Raw genomic sequence first — 21,161 nt, forward strand, 5'->3', positions numbered from 1 at the left:
TTGTCTTATATCTCACTTAGCATTGAAATATTTAATTTGTAGGCACTATTTGTCTTCTTGTTTGCATCATGATCACGACATTCGTTGTTGGACACTATACTGATCATCATCATAGGTACAAAAGTTTTTCATAAACTTTTTATGCTTATTTTTGTTACCAATGCTTTTGTACGTTGTTGTCTGTCATTATGTACTTTGCTTTATATACAACTTTTGTTCATCATGGGTGAACCTTAGATTCCCGTTTGAGATTTAATACAATGATTATTGTAGAAAATTTGTATTAATCGTTGTATTGAATCTTGAATTGTCCATTTGGAAAGTTTGGGAAGAGTCATATTTTTATGGTAGATTCATGCGTTAAGGTTAAGATTATTTTTTTTTGAATTTGATGAAATTTTGGAACAATGCATTTCTAGTTGTTCTCTGAATGCATACTTAATTGTCGGGGAATTAATTTTACCACTTTCATGTCGTGTACTTAGAGATCAATGTGAAATGCTGCCAAAATTTCGTTAAATTTAACAAAATAATCTTAACCTTGATGTATGAATCTACCATAACAAAATTGTCTTCCTCAATAGGACCACACCTTAAATGAAAAAGTGACATTTTCATGCATCGAATAACTTTGTGAGTATCAAAGAATTATTATTTAGATGGATCAAAGTTGGATGAATGAAAGTCGCATGAGCCCTGTGTATGAGGAAGGCGTGGAACAACTCTTGCAATTTTCTTTGGAAAGAAGTTGATCGGATGAGAACGAGAAAGTTTTTTGTCCATGCATAAATTGTTTGAACAGGAGACAACAAATACTCAACACCATACATGAGCATCTGTTGTGTGATGAGATTAAGAAAAATAATACAACGTGGATATGACATGGTGAATTGACTGACATGCATAGTGGGTCCCAATTTGAACCGTTTGATGTAGAAATGGAATATTGCTTAGAGGATATGATTCATGATCTTGAACAAGAGTCTTTTCAACAAGCACATGCCCCTATGTATGATACATTGCAAACTAATTCAAAGAAGCCTTTGTATCCGAGGTGCAAGAATTCCTTGACATTGCTGTCAGTAGTGTTAAGTCTAGTTAATGTGAAGACCAGATATGGGTGGAATGATATATTAATTGTGGAAAGGTACATTGCAGAAGAAGCCATTGAATTTTGTTTAGAGTACATTGAAAAAGCAAAACCTGTTGGGCTTCCTGAGTGGGAGGTATGGGTAGAAGAGTTGCAACAAACTCATTTGTAGAAGAGTTGCAACAAGCCATTGAAAGATTGGGAGGTAAGGGTTCAAGAGGACTGCATGTTATCACTCCAAGTGTAGAAGAGTTGCAATAAGCTCATTTGTATGTATTGAATAATAGTAATGAAGTTTTGCCATATATACTTTGCCATAAAGGTTTAGTGAAGGAAAGTAATCTAAAAATGTCTAAAAAAAAGGTCTTGAAAGAGCATAACAAGACTTACCTAGATTGGCTTAAAGATATAATCTTTATTGATGACAATGCTTTTGAATCATTAAGAAAGCTAGCAGATGGGCCTAAAATAAATGTTATAACTTGGCAAGGATACGATATAAACAAGTATTCCTTTTATACAAAAGCACAAGACGAGAAAAATACAATGCAAAATAGTGGGGTTACCTTAAGGGATGAATCTCAACACTTTGCTAGTGTACATAATGGCAATCCCTGTGTAGCTTCCATCCCTTACTTTGGTTTCGTTGAAGAAATCTGGGAGCTTCACTATGTGAAATTTATCGTCTGCATTTTCAAATGTAAGTGGGTTGATAGCAATATCGGTGTGCAGACTGATGATGTGGGATTTACATTGGTAGATCTTAAGAAACTTGCTTACCAGAATGACCCATTCATCATGACAGAACAAGCTAAACAGGTATTTTATGTTCAAGACCCTTGTGATGAAAGGTGGTCAATGGTTCTACATGGGAAAACAATTGGTGTTAATGTTGAAGATGATGATTCATACATTGATACTTATGTTAGTCCTTTGTCCACACAAATGTCTCCTAACGTCGCCAGAGAAGAAGAAGCTAACGACGCTCATGCTAATCGTAATGATCATGATAAAGGAGAATTAGTTAACATTGTCTAATGTAATTTTTTTTATTATGTACTTCATTTTAGTCCATTCAATTACATAAGTTATGGAGTTTTGTGATTATCTTGAAAATTAATGTTTTTTTTCTTTACAAGCAAATGACTACACCACCTAGCTCTCCTCCTCCTGATGCAGCATGACATTCCCCTTCTACCATGAAGCAGATAAGAAAAGCCACATGCCTAAGATCATTGGCGACTAGACCAGTTGGGGTAGAGAAACCCCTGGTCCATGTGGATCTTACAACAGGAAAAGCTTACGATCCCCACAAAAAGAAATTAAGAACATATTTGGGGATTGTCACTCAAGATAAGGTAGATGTGACATACGATAATTGTAAACAAGTCCCTACTGCGCAGAAGGATTTGATATGGGAGGATATTCAGGTATTTAACTTAAATGTTGGATGTTGTTGATTAACAATAAAATTGTATTTTAGTTTATAATAAAATGTAATTTTCGTTTGTCAGGTTGAATTTGATACCCCTGAAGCATCTGATCTGAGGACCAAAAAGAAAATACTTCAGACTGTAGGGGAGCGGTGGAGACAATTTAATTCAGATTTGACTTTGAAATGAGCACTTGCAGCCGACAAGAACAATGTTGATGACACTGCTTGTGAAAAGTACAACATTAGCAAGGAAAAGTGGACCCAATTTTGTCAGAGTCGTAGAGACCCTTTGTGTGAGGTAACTTTGTCATTTTCATTGTTTTAAACATTAAATTTACTTATTATTTTCAGTAATAATAACTTTGGATAATGTTTAATTTTTAAAGGATGTGCGAAAAAAGGCACATGCCATTTAGAGACAAAACACTGCCCCTCACGTGTTGTCTCGTGAGGGTTATGAGTTTCTTGAAAAGAAGTTGATGAATGAGAAGAAAAAGAAACAACTAGAGGAAGCTGCTCAATCTGGAAGCGCTAACACCGTGATTGATCCTCCATCTCCTATTAGACGACACGTGAAGTGGAAGATGACTTGTATCGAGAAAATTGGTCAAATGAGGTTTAAGGAAGCAAATGAAATTACTAACAAGATTGAATCACTTTCAATTGTTAATTGTAATTATTTATGTTTATTGTATGATTGAGTAAACCAATAAATGTGTTTGTTACAAGATTCGTTGGAGGAGCAGGCCTCACTGGGTTCCTTTGTCGCCCATAGAAGTTAGGATGTAATGACTGCAGCCGGTGTTATGATCAAACAATATTTTGGACCGGCTCCAAGGACCTCCATCACTTCTTTGTCCATGGCTCCCGAAGAACTGGAGCAACTGACGCAAAAGATTAGGGACCAGTTGGAGGAGTCGATCATAGAAAAGTGACTAGCAACTAATGTTGTCCTTTAGCCAGATGCAATCCTAGTTTCAATCGCAGATGCAATCACAGGGACTCGCATTACCTTCTGAGCAAGAGGTTGGTCTTTCAGCTGCTCGTGTCAGCAGAAAAGAGTGTTGTGTTGATCCCTCAGGGAATGACCTAGACACGGGTGACTCAGAGAAATGCGGGTTGTACGTCAAAGAAAATCCTCCCCGCCTGGTTTCCCTAGGAAGACTTTATAAGGGGTCCACAACCGTTCACAACATCCCTTTGCACCATGATCAAGTTAAGGTTGGTGTTGAGGAAGTTAGAGATGCAGATGCTCTCATTCCTGTACCCACTCAAGAAGTTCAGTTAGTGGAATAGACACTTAACACCTTCATTGCTTGGTTGACACATCTTGTGAAACGTTTATCCGAACATGTATTTCATTGTGATCAAATGTTTTTACTTCAATTAAAGTGTTCACTGTTATTAAATTATCTTAATTAACTGTGTTGGATAAATAGGGAGCTATGGGACCGGACAAATTTGTATGATGTCAATGATCCCCTATATCTAATAACATTGACCATCCCACAACTTTTTCTAAAGCCGTTGTAGGTTATATGGGATGCTACCGTGTTTGGGCTGTTTAATAACGACTTCACCTTGTAGATAAAGCATGAAGATCTGTATGAAATAGCACACGGTGGTCAATGTCTCAGCATCTTTGTTATACAATTATGGATTCTTTAAGTCACTTTATATTATTTTCTATTACCTAACTTATTATTTTAAATTCATACATAATTAACTTTATTTTAACAACAATAGGCATATGACCGAGAAAAGTATGCGATCGGGAATTTCGATGTTTATGGATTCCTCGAGCCACAGTCCATACAAAGATCTGGGCAATCACAATTTGAATCAGAAAGATACATTAAGAACTGGATGCAGAATTTAAAGAGGGATGTGTTCCTAGGAGCTTACTTGAATGAGTAAGTTAAACTGAACAAATGAATTTAAATAATGTATAATAATATAATAACTTATATTGTTCTCCATTGCAATACACATTAACAAATATCGTCATTTTGCCAAAGGAAAATGTTGTCATGTGATTTTGTTCGTTGCATAATAGGCCAAACAATTACCTTAAGGGAATAATTAACAAGTTAGTTTTATTTTTCAAAACATTTGCATTAGCATGAGTCGGGAACATCAATATTTTAATTGTACAATACGCATCCATGTTTGTATTGAATAGTGCTTTAAAAGGACTTGACGATACTCCACAAAGTAAATCCAAGGCTTCTACTAGGTAGAGTGTTGTTAAAGTAAACCATTTAAACAATGCTTCTAGTTATATTTTAATATTGTGTAGACTAATTTTTACTTAACATTGAATATCTAAACTTCATAATGTATTTAGTGTAATAGACAAAAAGAAAACCCTGAGTGTGAGTATTACGTCATACACTGGATGTCTACTATAATCTTAGAAAGTTTCAAGAATAATTGGGAAACGATAATTACTTAATTCAAACATATTTTATTTTGTTATAATTGGTATTATATATTATTGACTTATGTTTTATTATATCATGCAGTATTTCAATGATGCTAGACCATTGGAACCAGAGAGATTGAAGGCGCTTCGCATCCAGTGGTCAACCTATTATTTGAAAATTAAAAATGAAACAATTAGTGTTTAAACAATTTTGGAATTGTAGTTTAGTTACTTTACATTTTTTACAATTCATGTCTCCTTAACATTAAATATTCTTTTAATTCATAGTAAATAATAATTTTTTGATGAAATTTCTGGTAAAAACTATTTGAAACAGAATGAAAATTATATGTTGTGGTTCTGCTTTTAAATTTGCGGGTTAATTTGGGGTTATTAAAAAAAGATAACATATTAAAAAAACCTAAAAAATAACATCGATTTTTACTAAAAACGGATGTTGTATGTATATATTAATATCGGTTTTTTAAAAAACCGCGATGTTAAACTTCATCAACAACATCGATTTTTATAAAATCGATGTTGCGGGTAATAAAGCAACATCGATTCTTACCAAAAACTAATGTCTGTTATCAGAAAACAACATTGGTTTTTAATAAAAATCGATTTTGTTTTATTACCAGCAACATCGATTTTTTTTTCAAAATCGATGTTACTATATATATATATATATATATATATATATATATATATATTAACATCATTTTTCACTAAAAACCGATGTTATATGCATATATTAACATTGGTTTTGGTAAAAACCGATGTTGATATGAAGATATATGACTTTTTTTTATAATTCTTACTATATAACATTAGTTATTTAAATAACCAATGTTGTAATTTTATGTTAACATCAGTTTTGGAAAATCGATGTTAACGGTATTACTTTCAATATCACTACTTTCAACATCGGTTAATAACCAATGTTAAAAGTCCTTAATAATCGATATTAAAACCCTATTTTCTAGTAATGAGACAAAAGGTGGAAACAAGTCATGAAGGAAGAAATCAATGCCATAAAAAGAATGACACTTGAGAGTTGTCAAAATTTCTTAAGAGTCATGAAATAATTGGAATCAAATGGGTGTTCAAGTTTTAAAAAAAGAGTAAGAAAAAGAAAAAGTGGAGTTTGTTCATGCGAAGATAGAAAACCAAGTTGTAAATATTTTGCCTAAGCCCGTGGAGTTTGAAAATATTAGAAGATTGAAAGCAAGACTTGAAGTGCAGAAAATTAATTGAGAATTTTCTAATTAAGCGATGATGTTAGAAATAGTAATAGTTAGAAAATAAATGGGTGTGAGTTATTATTAGAATATGAATGAGTGTGAGCTAATAAGAATTATTGGACTTCATTTTTTTTAACCACTACATATTAAAAATGTTATGAGATTATGTACATTTAGTGTCTTAATTGAACAATTATACAATGCCTATGGATTGTTCTACTTTAAATAGAACACCAAATCATATAAACAAGTGTGCCAAATAAAGAAAATTTTCTCAATAATCTCTGGTCTCTTCTCTTTTTCTAACAATTTCTTCTCGTTTCGTTACCAAAACGCAATGAATTAGGTGTTCCCTGTTGCTTCCAAACATTTGTTACGGCATTTATTAGTTATTTCCTCCTAAGCTTGTCAATCCTATATCAGGCATAAATGCATAATAGCCTTTTCAAAAACAAAATTAGGTATGACCGCTAATCATGCCAATTTTTCAATTGCCGCAACATTCAACTTACCTACCGGGACAATCAAAGTAGACAACGAAAGTACTTGGCTGACATTATTCCAATCATTGTCTATATTTATTTGTTTAATCTTTTGTAACACCATATATTGAAAATGACAATTACACATTTCTGATCCACATTTAAATCAGGCTCATGCATGATGCATTAGTTTCTTTGGAAGATCCATGCACAGCCACGTCACTCCTTTACCCTATTATTTAAGCTATGTAAAGAAAAGTGTAGTACAAACATCAACATGTAAAATAAATACACTAAGATGCATGAAAATGCTAATAGATGTTTGACGCATCAGGTTGAGTCATTTTGTTCATGTTGGGTGTTATTGGGTTCAAATTTCAGATTTTTGTTATTGAAATCATCATTTTAGGTAAGTTTTGCTTCTCATAATAATTCTTTCTCCAAATTTATATTAAATAAGAAGCAAAATTTGTCAATTTCCAATAAATTTTAAAGGAAGAGTGCCAGTGAATCACAATATCACTAGCATTCCTCTTTAATACATAACATTATAGTAAAAACACACACCTAATTTGATAATCAAACTAAAACAGCATGCTTCCAATTGAAAAAGAAAATTCGACAAACTTCTGAGATTATTTAATCCCTTCTAAGATAATCTACTATTCTATTAGAGATGCAGTATGCAGTTGATTGAACTGTGATCATGGGATTGACACCAACAGCACTTGGAAGCACACTAGCATCACAAACAAACAACCCTTCAGCCTCCCATGTCTCCCCATTTTCATCAACTGCACCTTCTTTTTCACTGACCCCCATTCTGCAGCTCCCCATTTGATGTGCAGAACTATATATGTTCCATTTCTCACCTGGTGAAAGTGCCCCCTCCATTGGACATACACTGTCCAAAAACTCTTGCACTTCATTTTCACCAATGCCATCACACTTAAGTCTTTGACCATCACTTCTGTGTGTTCCTACCTCAACTGCTCCTGCAGCTATAAGAATCCTCAGTGCTTGTTTCAAGCCAGCCTTCATGTTCTCCTTGTCAACTTCATTCAGCTTGTAGCTGATCCTTCCTTCTGTTGTTACCTGTCCACAAGCCATGTCTCTTATTATTGTGATCAAATGTGAAGTTCTAGGGTAATTCAGCATTCTTTCTTTGAAGTCTTGTCCTGATTCCCAAGGACACAGTGCTGCAAAGGATGCTGGTCCTAGCAAAGGGGTTTCAATTATGGCCCTTGAATCTGAATTGGAGTCTGGTGATGGCACTTTATGGACTGATGTTATTATACCTCCCTCATAGACATTGCCTTTGAATTCTGAATCATTTGATTCTGGGAAGTATCCCCATGTCATTAGCACAGGGTGGAGATGAAGGTTTTTACCAATGTTCTTGTTTTTTAGTCCACTAGAGATTAACAAAGGGGGTGTCAAAAGTGCTCCACCAGCAGAAATTGTCACTTTGGCCTCAATTTGTAGCTTCATTGTGATTCTGCTGTTTAATGTTTTTGCCGTCACTCCTAAACATTTCTTCTTTCTGCCATTTCCACTCCTGTTACTTTCCAACAAGAACCTCTCAGCTTTGCATCCTGTTATTATTACTGCATCTCTTTCAACTGCATCTGCAAGCCACGTATCTTGAGTCCCTTGTTTCTCTCCTTTAGGACAGCCATAACCACATGAGCAGTAGTGATTCCCTGAAGAGTTTCTTGGCACATAGTCAACTTTGAGGCCAAGATTTTGACACCCTTTTCTCAGCACTTGGTTTTGGAATCCCTCTTGTGAACAGTTTTCTGTGACACCAATCCTTTCACACACATTTTCCATTGCAGAGAGATATTCTTGGCTTGAAAAGAAGGGAAGCTTGTGGCTCTCAGACCACTCTTTTAACACCTTGTGTGGGGTTTTAATGCATGCTGACCAATTAACAGCAGAGCCACCTCCCACTGTTGATCCTGCCAAAACTAGTACTCTTGAGTCCACAGAAGCAAGGATCCCTCCAGTTTCATATAGTTGATTCATGGAAGGTCCTTCTAGAGATGAATAATCCTGAGGAGTAAAATAGTTTCCTTTCTCAAGAACAACCACCTTGTGACCAGCACTTGAAAGAACAGCAGCTGCAACTCCTCCACCACAACCTGAACCAACAACTAGTGCATCACATTTGACTTTGAGGATGTTGCTTTTGGAGTCTAGTGTAACATTGAGGCCTTTATTGGCAAGAGACTGTTGAAGAGTGGAGTCAGATTCATTCATGGTTTCTATAATCCCCTTTTCAAGGGGCCTAGTGTTGGAGGTGTTGGTCATTTTCTCATCAGCAGGTACCTCATATCCAATGGCTTTCCATGCTGGGTTATCACCATTTTCATCAACCTGAAAAACATTTCCAGAAATTTTCTACAACTGTCCATTTTTCAAAAAAACTTTTAGGCTAAAATAATTCTGATCAATTTTCTATAACTCTAGTTCCTCATCTTATAATTTGGTTCAATTTGTTCTGATAAGTTTTAAAAGTTTCATTTTACTCTATTAAAATGTCTCTATCAGACTAAGTTGGCTCTTCTCTCAATTTACTATAATAACTTAGTCAACTTGATAACACATGACAAACTCTAAGAGATATCACATCAAATGAGCCTTGACAAGTTAACTAAAATTAACATAAAAAATGTTTAATTTTAGCTAATTGTGGTTAAGGCTCAATTTACTAAGTTAGATAAATAATAAGAAACCAAGTTGATTTTTCTGTCAATTTACTCTAACCAAAGGATCAATTTGGTCCAATAGAGTCACTTTAGTACTTTAAGAAACTAAAGTGAAACTTTTTAAACATAAAAGACCAAATTAAAACCAAAAAATAAAATGTACTAAAAATTATATTTTAGCCAATTTTTAGCATGTTAAATAGTCTATTACGATTTCACTATGTTCAGATGACAAGGAACAATGATAGTTAATAAGAGAACTTTGGATCAAGGCTGAATAATACCCAAGAGAAAAAAACAAAGAGGCACAAGACTTTGATGCAAGCAAAGGTCAGTCTAATGGGTGTGAGGAACCTATGCTTCAACCACTTCTGCATAATCTTTTCTCTTTTCTCCAAAGATATGTTTGAGAACTTGTTGATATAGGGCCAATTTTCACCAAGACAGAGGAAACCACAGAGCAACAAGGTGCCCAACCTTGTTGCCAGCAGCCATAAAACCACTCTAATCAGTATTACTGTTTCAATTAAACTTCTCTTTGTTATCATCTCGGCAACCTGTTGCCATTGAAAATGAAACAGGATATATGTGAGATATGAAGAATGTAGAGAAAAAGATTATTCAACTAATTTAACAAACATTACAATCACATTGTTCAAGTTCAGCTTAAAGAGTTTTTAAATAAATACCACCACATAAACGGATTCTACCAATATGGTTGGAAAAAAATGGGAATCTAAAATTTATCACAGTTGCACCTAAATTAAAATGCAATAAATCGATTTTAGATAAAAGAAATTTAATAGTAGGAGCCTAACCTAGACTAAATAATGAGTACCCTGGCCCCTAGTTTCACCACTTGGCTCTGAACTTTCTAATGCTTCATCATAAATTCATTGTGACGGTGAGTGATTGGAAATAAATAAAAAAAATAAAACCAGTTGAAGTTATACTAAATAAATGAAGAAAAAAATAACCTATGCACTAATAATATAAAACAATTTTACACTATTATCCTGCTATCCAATTACAAACTAATTACTATATATATAATAACTATTTTAAAAGACTTATGAATTATATACAATATAAAAATTTTACACTAACAATACAGTCATTAAATATATAAATGAATCCATTGATTTGGTTTGACACTAATGTATCACCTTTGGGATAACATAGTATTACAGGGAATTTCTTATCTGTGAAGCAGGCTAGGGTGCAGCGAAATGTTTCACTGTTTCAGCACTTCTCTTGGTAAGATAAAATGGATTTCAATTAACAAAAAATAATAAAATAATTGTAAGCACTAATTGTTTAGAAGATAAGCCAAATATTTATCCTTAAATTCTAGTAGATTAATGCTGCAATATGTTAAATTGAATCAAAAGTGAATGCACCAGTAATTAGGACACAAACTCATTCTATTTTTTTTTTCTCCCGTATTGCACAAATATATGAATGCCACATGAACTTCCTATCAAATAAACCAAATTATTTGAAAGCGGTTCTTTTTCAAGTACATGACCAGGACACGACACTCACATACAAGGACAGTAATAAGTAGTTGCCAGGCTGCAATGCACAATTTCAGTTATTATTTGTTACTTTTTCAGGTATAAGGTCAAGTGATATTTGGATCACATTTAATGATTTCTAGTATACACAGTTACATGTATCAATCCTTCAATTTCATTGCGAGATTCCCAAGTCTCATAAAAGGGGTGAATATCAATCTGGATTTTGCAATTACTGTCTTTCACTTACTAGTATTTGAAACCATTTAAATCCTCATATTTATGTGATCATCATGCAGGCACACACACATTAACAACATGGACAACTGCCTGGATTTGCGATATGCACATGGTAACTACGTGGGTCCCACTTATGCACTCAAAGCTGTTTTTTGCATACCGGGGTTTCTTGCAAAATCAGAACAAAAAAATAACACAGAAGAAGTGAGGAAGAAATTGTTAATTGCATACTTATAATACACTAGTATACTATAATATTACAGGATAAATAGTATTTTAGGTTTCTTAATTTTCGGTAAAAATTTATTTTAGTCATGCCAAGTTCTATAGAAAAAGACCAAATTTGCTGATTATAAAAAATAGGAGAACCAGAATCATCATTCTTAAAATATGATGACCAAGACCAAATTTAACAGGAAATTAAGAGTCCTGAAACATATTTTAATCTTTATTATATATTCATACCTCATGAGGGATTGGATAGCGAGAAGCAGAAATATCCAAGAAGGACTGAAGACTCTTATTGCTAGAATCATCATCATCATGGTCTTCCTTTCTGATCTTCAGAGCATCCATAGGCAAAGGAGGCAACACAACTTCACATATGCTTGTCAGTGACTCCATCTCAGCCGCAGAAAATCCATGTTTATATTTGTTATCTCCTCTCCCTCCCCTTAACAAAGGATGACACTCTTTTCTCATATCTCTTTCAATTTCTCTCTTTGATCACTTATGATGTTGAATTGTTGACCACCAGCTTAGTATGGCTGAGTACCTTATGCAAGAAGAACTATATGATATGCAAGGGTTTAATGGATTATGTGTATAAACATGCAAGTATTTATATATACACATAGAAATAGAGAATAACAATTATTTAAGTGAAAATAATTGTGAGGAGGTTGAGGGGGAAGAAAATGAAAAAAAAAAGAAGGTACATAAGATGTAATTGACCATAAAGTTTTTGTTTATTATTACTTTCATATAGTTTATACTTTTTGCGTTGTGGGGCGCCAAGGAGGTGTGGCTCCACTCTCATTAACTTTCGGAGTTTTCTATATCACACCTTCCATCGGTGGAAATGGGTAATTTACACGATTGGGTCATTTGGCTGCCATGTAAGTATGTATTTGTAACTAACTATGATCAGCTGCCCAACCTTTATATAGACATTTATTAATGAATATGTAACTATTTAAAGAATTAATGTTTAATATCTTTACTTTTTACTACTAACTAAAATTTCGATATATAGACTTTTATTTATGAATGGACATGAATTTATAGAATGTTTAATATGCTTTTACTAATAAATAATAAGTTGTTTTTAGAAGTTAAAAAAGATTGTTAATATTTTTTTTTGTCATGCGTCAAAGATCACATGTTAGCTTTAATTCATTGGTAGACTAATCTAGTTTATGATGTTTCATTATAAAAAAAATTATACACAAAGAGAATCAAATTCTCTCTGCACGCGCATATAACGAAATCTTACATATCCTATGGGTAAAATATTTGTAATATTTTGATTATAATAATTTTGTTTTATTTTAAGTTAATGTCTTTACCATAGTCATTAAAAAAATTATTTGTACATTATTTTATCTAAATTTTCATAATTTTGTTTTTTTAGTTAATGTCTTTACCATACTCATTAAAAAAAATTATTTGTTCATTATTTTATCTCAATTTTCAAAACTACCCATGAGAAAAAAACTAAAGTAAAGTATAGTATCTTTGATATTTTATATTATTTTTGTATAAAATTGAAATTTCAATTTGTTAAATTACAAAAGTCAGTCTTAATTATCGAGAAACATGTTCCAATTTTTTATTATTAAAAAGAAGTACTACAAATAATTAAGAATTTGGTAAAGAAAAAAGCCTTAGACAGATCACATGTGTTTTAAATTTATTTGTATGCAGCTTTTATTGCTGATAAATGATAATAAATGGTTCTTTTTTTTATTTTTTAACCATATCCATCGAGAGAATCTGTAACAACAAACAAGAGACTGTTTGAATTTCAGTTGGCACGAATTTTAGTTACTTCTCAAACGTGCGGTGCGTTAGATTTTATCTCAGCTGATTCCACAACACAAATTTGACTTTTCTAATCTATACAAAATAAAGTCAATAATTTTAATTGTGGATAAAATAGTTAATCATTAACATTTTAATATATTTATGATTATGTAATTACTCGTAATAATTAATTTAATTTTATCATTCATAATAATTTTATTTGTAATAAAAAATAATCTTATTTGAGCAAATGATCTTACTCCACTCAAGTAAGATGATGTCTAGTAGAAGATATTTAATGTCTTTTAAAAAATACTCATAGTTATTTTTTACTAACAATTAAAAATTACTTATTTTATTCTGAAGTAAATTAGCGACATTGGAAAATTTAGATCCCTACACACGTAGTGTTTTAAATTTGTCCCCTCAAAATATTAATTTGAATTTTATTTCTACGTATATTAATTTTTAAGTGCGCGCAATTGTGTTTAGCTCTTATTATTATATTTATTAAATTTGTTAATGTACGCGTTTACTTATTTTTTTTTTAAACTGAAATATACTAGTAAGTTATAATTAAATATTATTTTAAAATTTATTAATGGTATAACTTTTTTCTTAAGAAACTAATGATATAACTTACTAAAACATAGCTAAGTTTGCGATTTCTAAATCGTCAATCTTTCTAGTTGGATAATGTCCCTTCTTTTTGTTCCCATTTTTCTTGTCCGCGACTCAGGCCTCAGTTCCGATTCAGATTTCTCTAACATGTGTCTTTTTGCACATAGACCAAAGTGAATTAATTTATTTTGTCATGGGTTAAATTTATGCATGAATTGCATATAAAATAAATGGTATATATGTAATTTCTGAAATAAAAATACAGTTTATAATACAAGAACTCAAGAAGTAAAATGTTTTCCTGATTAATTACCGACAAACTTAGAAAATATTTTTCTAAATTATTCTTCATTTTCTGGAAACAACTTTATATGAAAACATTATTTTCTTACAGAAAATTGATATGTTTTCTCAAATTAAATTGTTTTTACTGCTTCTCAAATTAAATATAAACATTGCATCATATATATGGAGAAAACTTATGTATATATATATATAATACTCTTTTTACTTACTATTGGAAACACAACACATGTTTTCTGCATTCCCTCAAACCAGCCAACTGCTCTTTCCACTTCCTTGTAACTGTTACCACTAATCAGCCAAATGCAATGCTTTTAGTGCAAAGCAGTACCAACAAGATACAAGGCACTCAACCTAAGTTTTGTTCATAAACTAAACATTTTAAATATAGTACTTTTGAATTTAATTTTCAAATTACAAGAGAAAAATTAAGCACAATACTAGTACTACTCTTAGAATTGGTTTTACCTTAAACAATTATTTTTGCTTTTTCTATTTTTCGAAAGGGAGAGTTTGTTAGGAGTTAGGAAATTATGTTACTTCTCATAACAAACTTTCCTATGTGATTAATGGAAGTGTAGTAGTCTTTATAAGGCTCGTAACTAGCACCATTCACAATGCAACAATACACAAAACACTCCTCTCCCAATAATTCTCTCATCTTCTTAAAACACTCTCGATTAGCCTAGGTGTTCCTCTCTTTTCAATAACATATTGGTATCAGAGCCCAGGTTGGGTTTTCTAGGGAAGTTGTTCTTAGTAAAATCAAGAATGGGTTCTACAAAGTTTGATATTGAGAAGTTTACCATCAAGAATGATTTCAGACTATGGAGGATGAAGATGAGGGTGTTGTTGGTTCATCATGGACTGGAGCCGGCTCTTGAAGGAGAAAATGGGTTACCTGCAACAATGTCAGAAAAGGGAAAAGAAGGAGGTTCTTGACAAGGATCATAGTGCCTTGATCCCGTCTCTTGGAGATAAAATACTGTGGGAAGTTTCGAAAGAGAAATCAGCTGCTGCGATTTGAAACAAGTTGGAAAATCTATACATGACCAAATCGTTGGCCAACATGTTATACTTGAAGAAGAAATTATACACCCTCAAGATGACAATAGGAAAGTCGTTGGAAGATCATTTGGATGACTTCAATAAGATCATCCTTGATCTGGAAAATATTGAAATCACCCTAGAAGATGAAAACCAAGCACTCTTGCACTTGAGATCATTACGGAACGAGTTTGACAACCTCTCTAATACTCTCATCTATGGCAAGGATACTCTCTCTTTAGAGGAAGTACATGCAACTTTGTTTACAAAGGAGTTGAGGAGGAAGTTAGAAAGTAAGGGCAATCAAGATGCAGAGGGATTGTTCACTAGTTTGAGGCCTAGAAAGAAAGAATTTGAGGACAAGAATGGTACAAGATCCAAATCGAAAGAAGGCAAGAAGAAGAGATATTTCATCTGTGGAAGTGAAGAACACTTCAAGAAAGAATGTACCGAGTATACGAAGAAAAAGAAATAAAGGGATCACAACAATGGTGATGTAGACGTTGCCTTAGAAGGGTGTGAAAGTGTTGATGTCTTATGTGTTTCAGAGGCACCGGTCAAACCAGATTGGGTTCTTGACTCGGGTTACTCATTTCACATGTGTCCTACAATGGAACAGTCCAGTTCTTATGAGAAGATTGATGGAAGGAAAGTTTTACTTGCCAACAATAAAGCTTGCAAAGTAGTGGGAATTGGTACTGTTACTCTAAAACTTATTGATGGAGTTACTAATACACTGCAAGGGGTTAGACATATGCCAAAATTGAGGAGGAATCTAATCTCTCTAGGGATGATTGACAAGCAAGGTTTTGTGTGCAGGGCTGAGGGTGGAGTTCTCAAGATCACCAAAGGTTCCATGGTGTTCATGAGAGGCAAGTTGAAAAATGTCTTGCATCTTTTGGCAGGAAATGTTCAAAAAGGGGTTATGGCAAGTGTGACTGAGGAAACTAATTCACATGTAAGTCTCTGGCACAAAAGGCTTGGACACATGAGTGAAGGAAGGTTGAAGGAACTCAGCAAGAAGAAACTACTAGGAAAAGATAGTGTTGTGTCACCACAGTTTTATGAACAGTGTATTCTTGGCAAGGCAAAGAGGTTAAAGTTTGTCACTGTTGTGCATCACTCCAAAGGTACACTTGAATACATCCACAGTGATGTATGAGGGGCCAACAAGAGTACCATCACACAGTGGAACAAGTATTTCCTTTCTATAATTGATGATTTCTCTAGGAAGGTATGGATCTACAACTCAAGCAGAAGAGTGAAGCCTTTGAGAAGTTCAAGGAATGGAAGGTACTGGTCGAAACTCAAACCAACAAAAAAGTCAGGAAACTCGTAACAGACCATGGTTTAGAGTTTTGCTCAAAAGAATTCAATCAGTTTTGTAGAAAACAAGGGATTAAGAGGCATAAGATAGTAAGGGGCACTCCCCAACAAAATGGACTAGCCAAGAGGATGAACCGAACCCTTATAGAGAGAGTCAAATTGATGTAAATTGTTAAGCACATTCTGGCCTGAAGTTGTGATGACCATAACTTACTTAATAAATAGAAGTCCATCCACTACTATTGAGATGAAAACTCTAGAAGAAAAGTGGAGTGGTTACCCTCCAAATCTTGGACATTTAAAGACCTTTTGATGTGTGGCATATGGTCACATAAGGCAAGGAAAACTAAAACAAAGGGATCTAAAGTGTATGTTCCTTGGATATCCTCAAGGAGTCAAGGGTTATAGGTTGTGGTGTATGGAGAAGGTCCAACCTCAAGTTTTGATCAGTAAAGATGTTGTGTTTAGGGAATCTAAGATGTATTACACAAGGAAGGCCTTAACAGATCAATAATCAAGATCAAGCATAAATGATAGTGTTCTGATGGAGGTAGAGCCAGTAAAAGAAAGACCAAGACTAGAGATCAAAGTTGAGAATCAGAAGAATGAGCCTGCACAGACTTAACCTAATCTACAAAATTATAAATTGGCCAAAGATAGGGAAAGAAGAGTCATTAACCCACCACTAAGGTTTGACCATGCTGACATGGTTGCTTTTGCACTGAATATAGTACAAGAAATAGAGACTAATGAGCCTAGGAATTATGTTAAAGCCATCAAGAGCAAACAATCTAAAAATTGGATTGCTACTATGTATGAAGAAATCAATTCACGTTAGAAGAATGACACTTGGGTTTTGGTGGAGAAACCAAAAGGGACTAGACTGGTAACTGCAAGTGGATCTTCAAATTGAAGAAATTCCAGGGATTGAAAAAGCAAGGTTCAAGGCAAAGATTAGTTGCAAGAGGGTTCACTTAGAGGAAAGGAGTTGACTACAATGAGGTATTTTCACTACTTGTAAAACATTCTTCAATTAGAATGATACTTGCACTAGTAGCTCAAAACAAATAAGAATTGGAACAATTAGATGTGAGAACAACCTTTCTACATGGAGAACTGGGTGAAAAGATTCATATGACTCAACCAAAGGGATTCATCAAAGAAGGTGATGAGAACAAGGTGTGTTTGTTAAAGAGGTCACTCTATGACCTCAAACAATCTCCCAGGTAGTGGTACAAAAGGTTTGACACCTTCGTTATGTGGAGAATGGATTCAAAAGGTGCAACTGCTATATGCAGATGACATGTTGATAGCTTGCAAAAGCAAAGTGGAGATTGTAAAGGTGAAAGAAATGCTTAAAGGTGAGTTTGAAATGGAGGATATGAGGCTTGCTAGTAAGATTCTAGGAATAGAGATCCTGAGGGATGGAACCAAGGATATCTTGACTGTTACTTAGAAAAGCTATATAGCCAAAGTGTTGAAGAAGTTTAGTATGGAGAAGTCCAAGCCAGTGACAACTCATATGGCTCAACATTTCAAACTTTCACACCAAAATTCACTAAAGTAAGAAGAAGCAAACTATATGAAGAATGTACCCTATGGAAATGTAGTAAGGAGCTTGATGTATGTAATTATATGTAGAAGGTCTGATCTAGCCTACTCAGTAAGTCTAGTCAATATATACATGGGGAAACCAGGAAAACTACACTGGGAGGCTTCGAAGGGAATCCTAAGGTACTTGAAGGGAACCATTAAAGTTGAATTGTTGTATAAGAAACACAGAGAAAGTGCAAAGAATGTGACAGGATTTGTTGACTCAGATTATGTTGGATGCATTGATACTAGGAGGTCATTAACATGATATATGTTTCAGTTTCGTGGAAACACTGTTAGCTGGAAGTGCAACATGCAGAAGGTGGTCTCATTGTCCCCAACGGAAGCAAAGTTCATTGATGTGACTAAGGCAGTGAAAGAGACAATATGGATGAAAGGAATGGCAATGAGTTTATAGGCTCAGAAAAGAGTTGCTATGGTCTATTGTGATAGCCAAAGTGGCATATATTTGGCTAAAAATCAAACATTCCATGAGAGGACTAAGCACATAGATATCAAGTTTCACTTTGTGAGAGAAATCATTGGAAGTGGAAAGTTGAACCTAGAGAAGACCAGCACTGATCATAATTCAACAGATGCTTTGACTAAGGCTTTACCTGGACCTAAGTTTCTTCATTGTATACCCATAGATTAACACATGCTCAACTTATCACTTATACTCAATCTCAATCACAATTTCATGATCTGAAAATGATATGTCATTATGCCTCATATTTATGTATACATCTTCATAACATTCATAACAATATTCATAAGTTACAATATACACATATAAATCATAATATTCTCAAACCACACACACACACACATCACTCTCTTTTACAGTAAATCTCTTCTTACTTAATCTCGTCAATTCACGCTAATTAGAAAAGGCCCTCATTTCTAGGGTTCACACTAAATACAAGAACATATCAATTTCACAGCAATCTCTCATCGGGAGATTAATTGATCCTCAAACATATATAATTCACAATTATAGTTGTAAAGATAGAATCAAAATTGCAGAAACACCCTAAAACCCATCTCAATGGTTCCTCTAAGGATCCCTACACATGTTCTCACTACTCCCTAACTGTGAATAACTCATCCTTTACCTCTAAACGGGCTCACGTGCATAATTCGACAACGATAACTACATCTTTAATGGTTTCCTTAGATTCCTCAAGCTTTTCTTTAGGTTACTCTGCTAGGGTTTCCAAACATTAGAGAGAAGGAGATGGGATTGGAGCCTCAATTTTACTGGCTTTGTGCGAGGAACATTTCTTTCTCTACAAACATTATTTTGCAAATCCCAATTGTGGGAATGTGAGAAAATGAGTTGCAAAGGTAAAAACGAATTTGAGAGAAAGAGAGTGTAGAGACATATCTTAAAATGTAAAAACTGATCTAATATGTCTCTATTTATAGTTAGGATACTCTCAACCTATTATTTACTCTATTTTTCTTTATTTTATTATTTTATAAAAAGAAACTCTATTTTACTCTTTATCAAATGAACAAAAACATTCTTTTTTATTTTCTAAAAGCACATATTTATTTTATTTATCTTAAAAACATTATTTTAATTAATAAACTATTTCTCCTTATTAATTTAATTACAAAAACCTCATTTTTGAAAAACTCTATTTATTTTTAAATAAAATCCTTTTAATTTATTTTATGAAAAATGGGGTGTTACATGAAGCACCTTACATGCCACCAACACTCGCTACCTCTACTTCCCCAGGCAACAACAACTTCATTGTTGTCGCAACCAGAAGGCGAGGCTTCACCTTTCACCACATCGAGCTATTTGACCTCGTTAGTAACGAGTTCACCGAGTTGACTCAGTTGGTCTCTCCTAATTCTCATCACCTTAACTTGATCATCTTGCCTGATTAAACCCAAGTTAGGTACTATAGATGCAGAGGTGAGCCCAACCCTCATAGTAGCCCATAACGCTTGGCCGAGTTGTTATTGTTATCATAATCGACGATCTCAGAATCTGGAGTGCTGGACAATGGAACGTCCAATAGAGTTGACCCAATCCTCCTTCTCCTTCTCGGAATCGACGATGAAGTACATGGTGTCAGAGCGCGTGGAGAGCTCGAAGGCATTTGGCTTATTGAGGATGTCTTTCGTGCCTTTGATTGAGACACGTGGCAATGGGGACAATTCCGTGTGGACAAGATGAGCACATGACGGAGGATTCCTTGAACCAAAAGAGCTAGCCTTGCTAGAGGATGAACCAGCGGAGGGCTAGGTCTTGATGTACTCGCCCTGCTTGGTGAGCCAGTTGGTGCACTCGGGGTTGAACCATAACTCGATGCCATCATAGTTGGTGGCGTTGTCCATCATGTTGGTCTCTGTGCACCACAGGCTCGCCATCAAAGCTCAAAGATGACAATGCAGAGAGAGAGAAAGAGAATAAAACACAACTTAGGAAAATGATTAAGACATGGCACTACGTGTTTAGTGATAAGGCTTGATGGCGTGACACTCTGTTTATCACATCATCACTTAATGGAAGGGGACTAATGGCAGGTATGAAGTTGAAAAAAGGGAATGTTCAATAGTAATCTGAAAATGACCTATTTTTCAGGTATGAAAAATTTAATTAAGTCATTTTTTTTGTTAAATTTGTTTATATGTTAATAACAATTAGAATTATTTTAAATAATAAAAGCAGTACACAATTAGTCTAAATAAATAAGAAAAAATTATAAGAAGTCCTTGGAAGAAAATAGCATGTTTAAACAAATTAAAGAAATTTATTTGAGGGTATAATTACAAAATGAGATTCAAGACCAGGAGTAAATTTTTTTAATACAAATTAAAGAAAATGAGTTAATTTTCCAAATTAAATCATAACATTGGTTCCTTTTAAATTTATATTTTAAAATTTTCATAAAGTACTAAAAAACATAAAATGTCAATTTATTAGGAAAAGAAATGTGCCAAAGATAATTTCTTTCTTCCCATATAAATAACATCCTTCAGCTTCTTTGTAAATCATTCCAATAAAGAAAGAGAGAAAAAGGCTTTAGTGAGAGAAAAACTTTAGTAAAAGAAAATATTATTATTTTCTGGGTGTAATTGGGT

At 33.8% G+C, this 21,161-nt stretch overlaps 1 protein-coding gene and 1 pseudogene across 1 annotated transcript; both read right to left on the reverse strand.

Annotated features, from left to right (window-relative positions):
• Positions 1–7,102: 7,102 nt before the first annotated feature.
• LOC114417072 (long-chain-alcohol oxidase FAO1-like) lies at positions 7,103–12,047 on the reverse strand. The gene is made up of 3 exons (XM_028382171.1): positions 11,610–12,047; positions 9,672–9,944; positions 7,103–9,055 (listed from the first exon to the last, which is right to left on the reverse strand). Exons 1-3 carry the CDS (start codon positions 11,844–11,846, stop codon positions 7,316–7,318), a joined length of 2,250 nt encoding a protein of 749 aa, XP_028237972.1. The 5' UTR covers positions 11,847–12,047; the 3' UTR covers positions 7,103–7,315.
• A 7,955-nt stretch (positions 12,048–20,002) lies between these two features.
• Positions 20,003–20,447, reverse strand: LOC114416323 (annotated as a pseudogene).
• Between the last annotated feature and the right edge of the window lie 714 nt (positions 20,448–21,161).

This window comes from Glycine soja, chromosome 6, assembly GCF_004193775.1.
Source record: "Glycine soja cultivar W05 chromosome 6, ASM419377v2, whole genome shotgun sequence".
Taxonomy (NCBI): Eukaryota; Viridiplantae; Streptophyta; class Magnoliopsida; order Fabales; family Fabaceae; genus Glycine; species Glycine soja.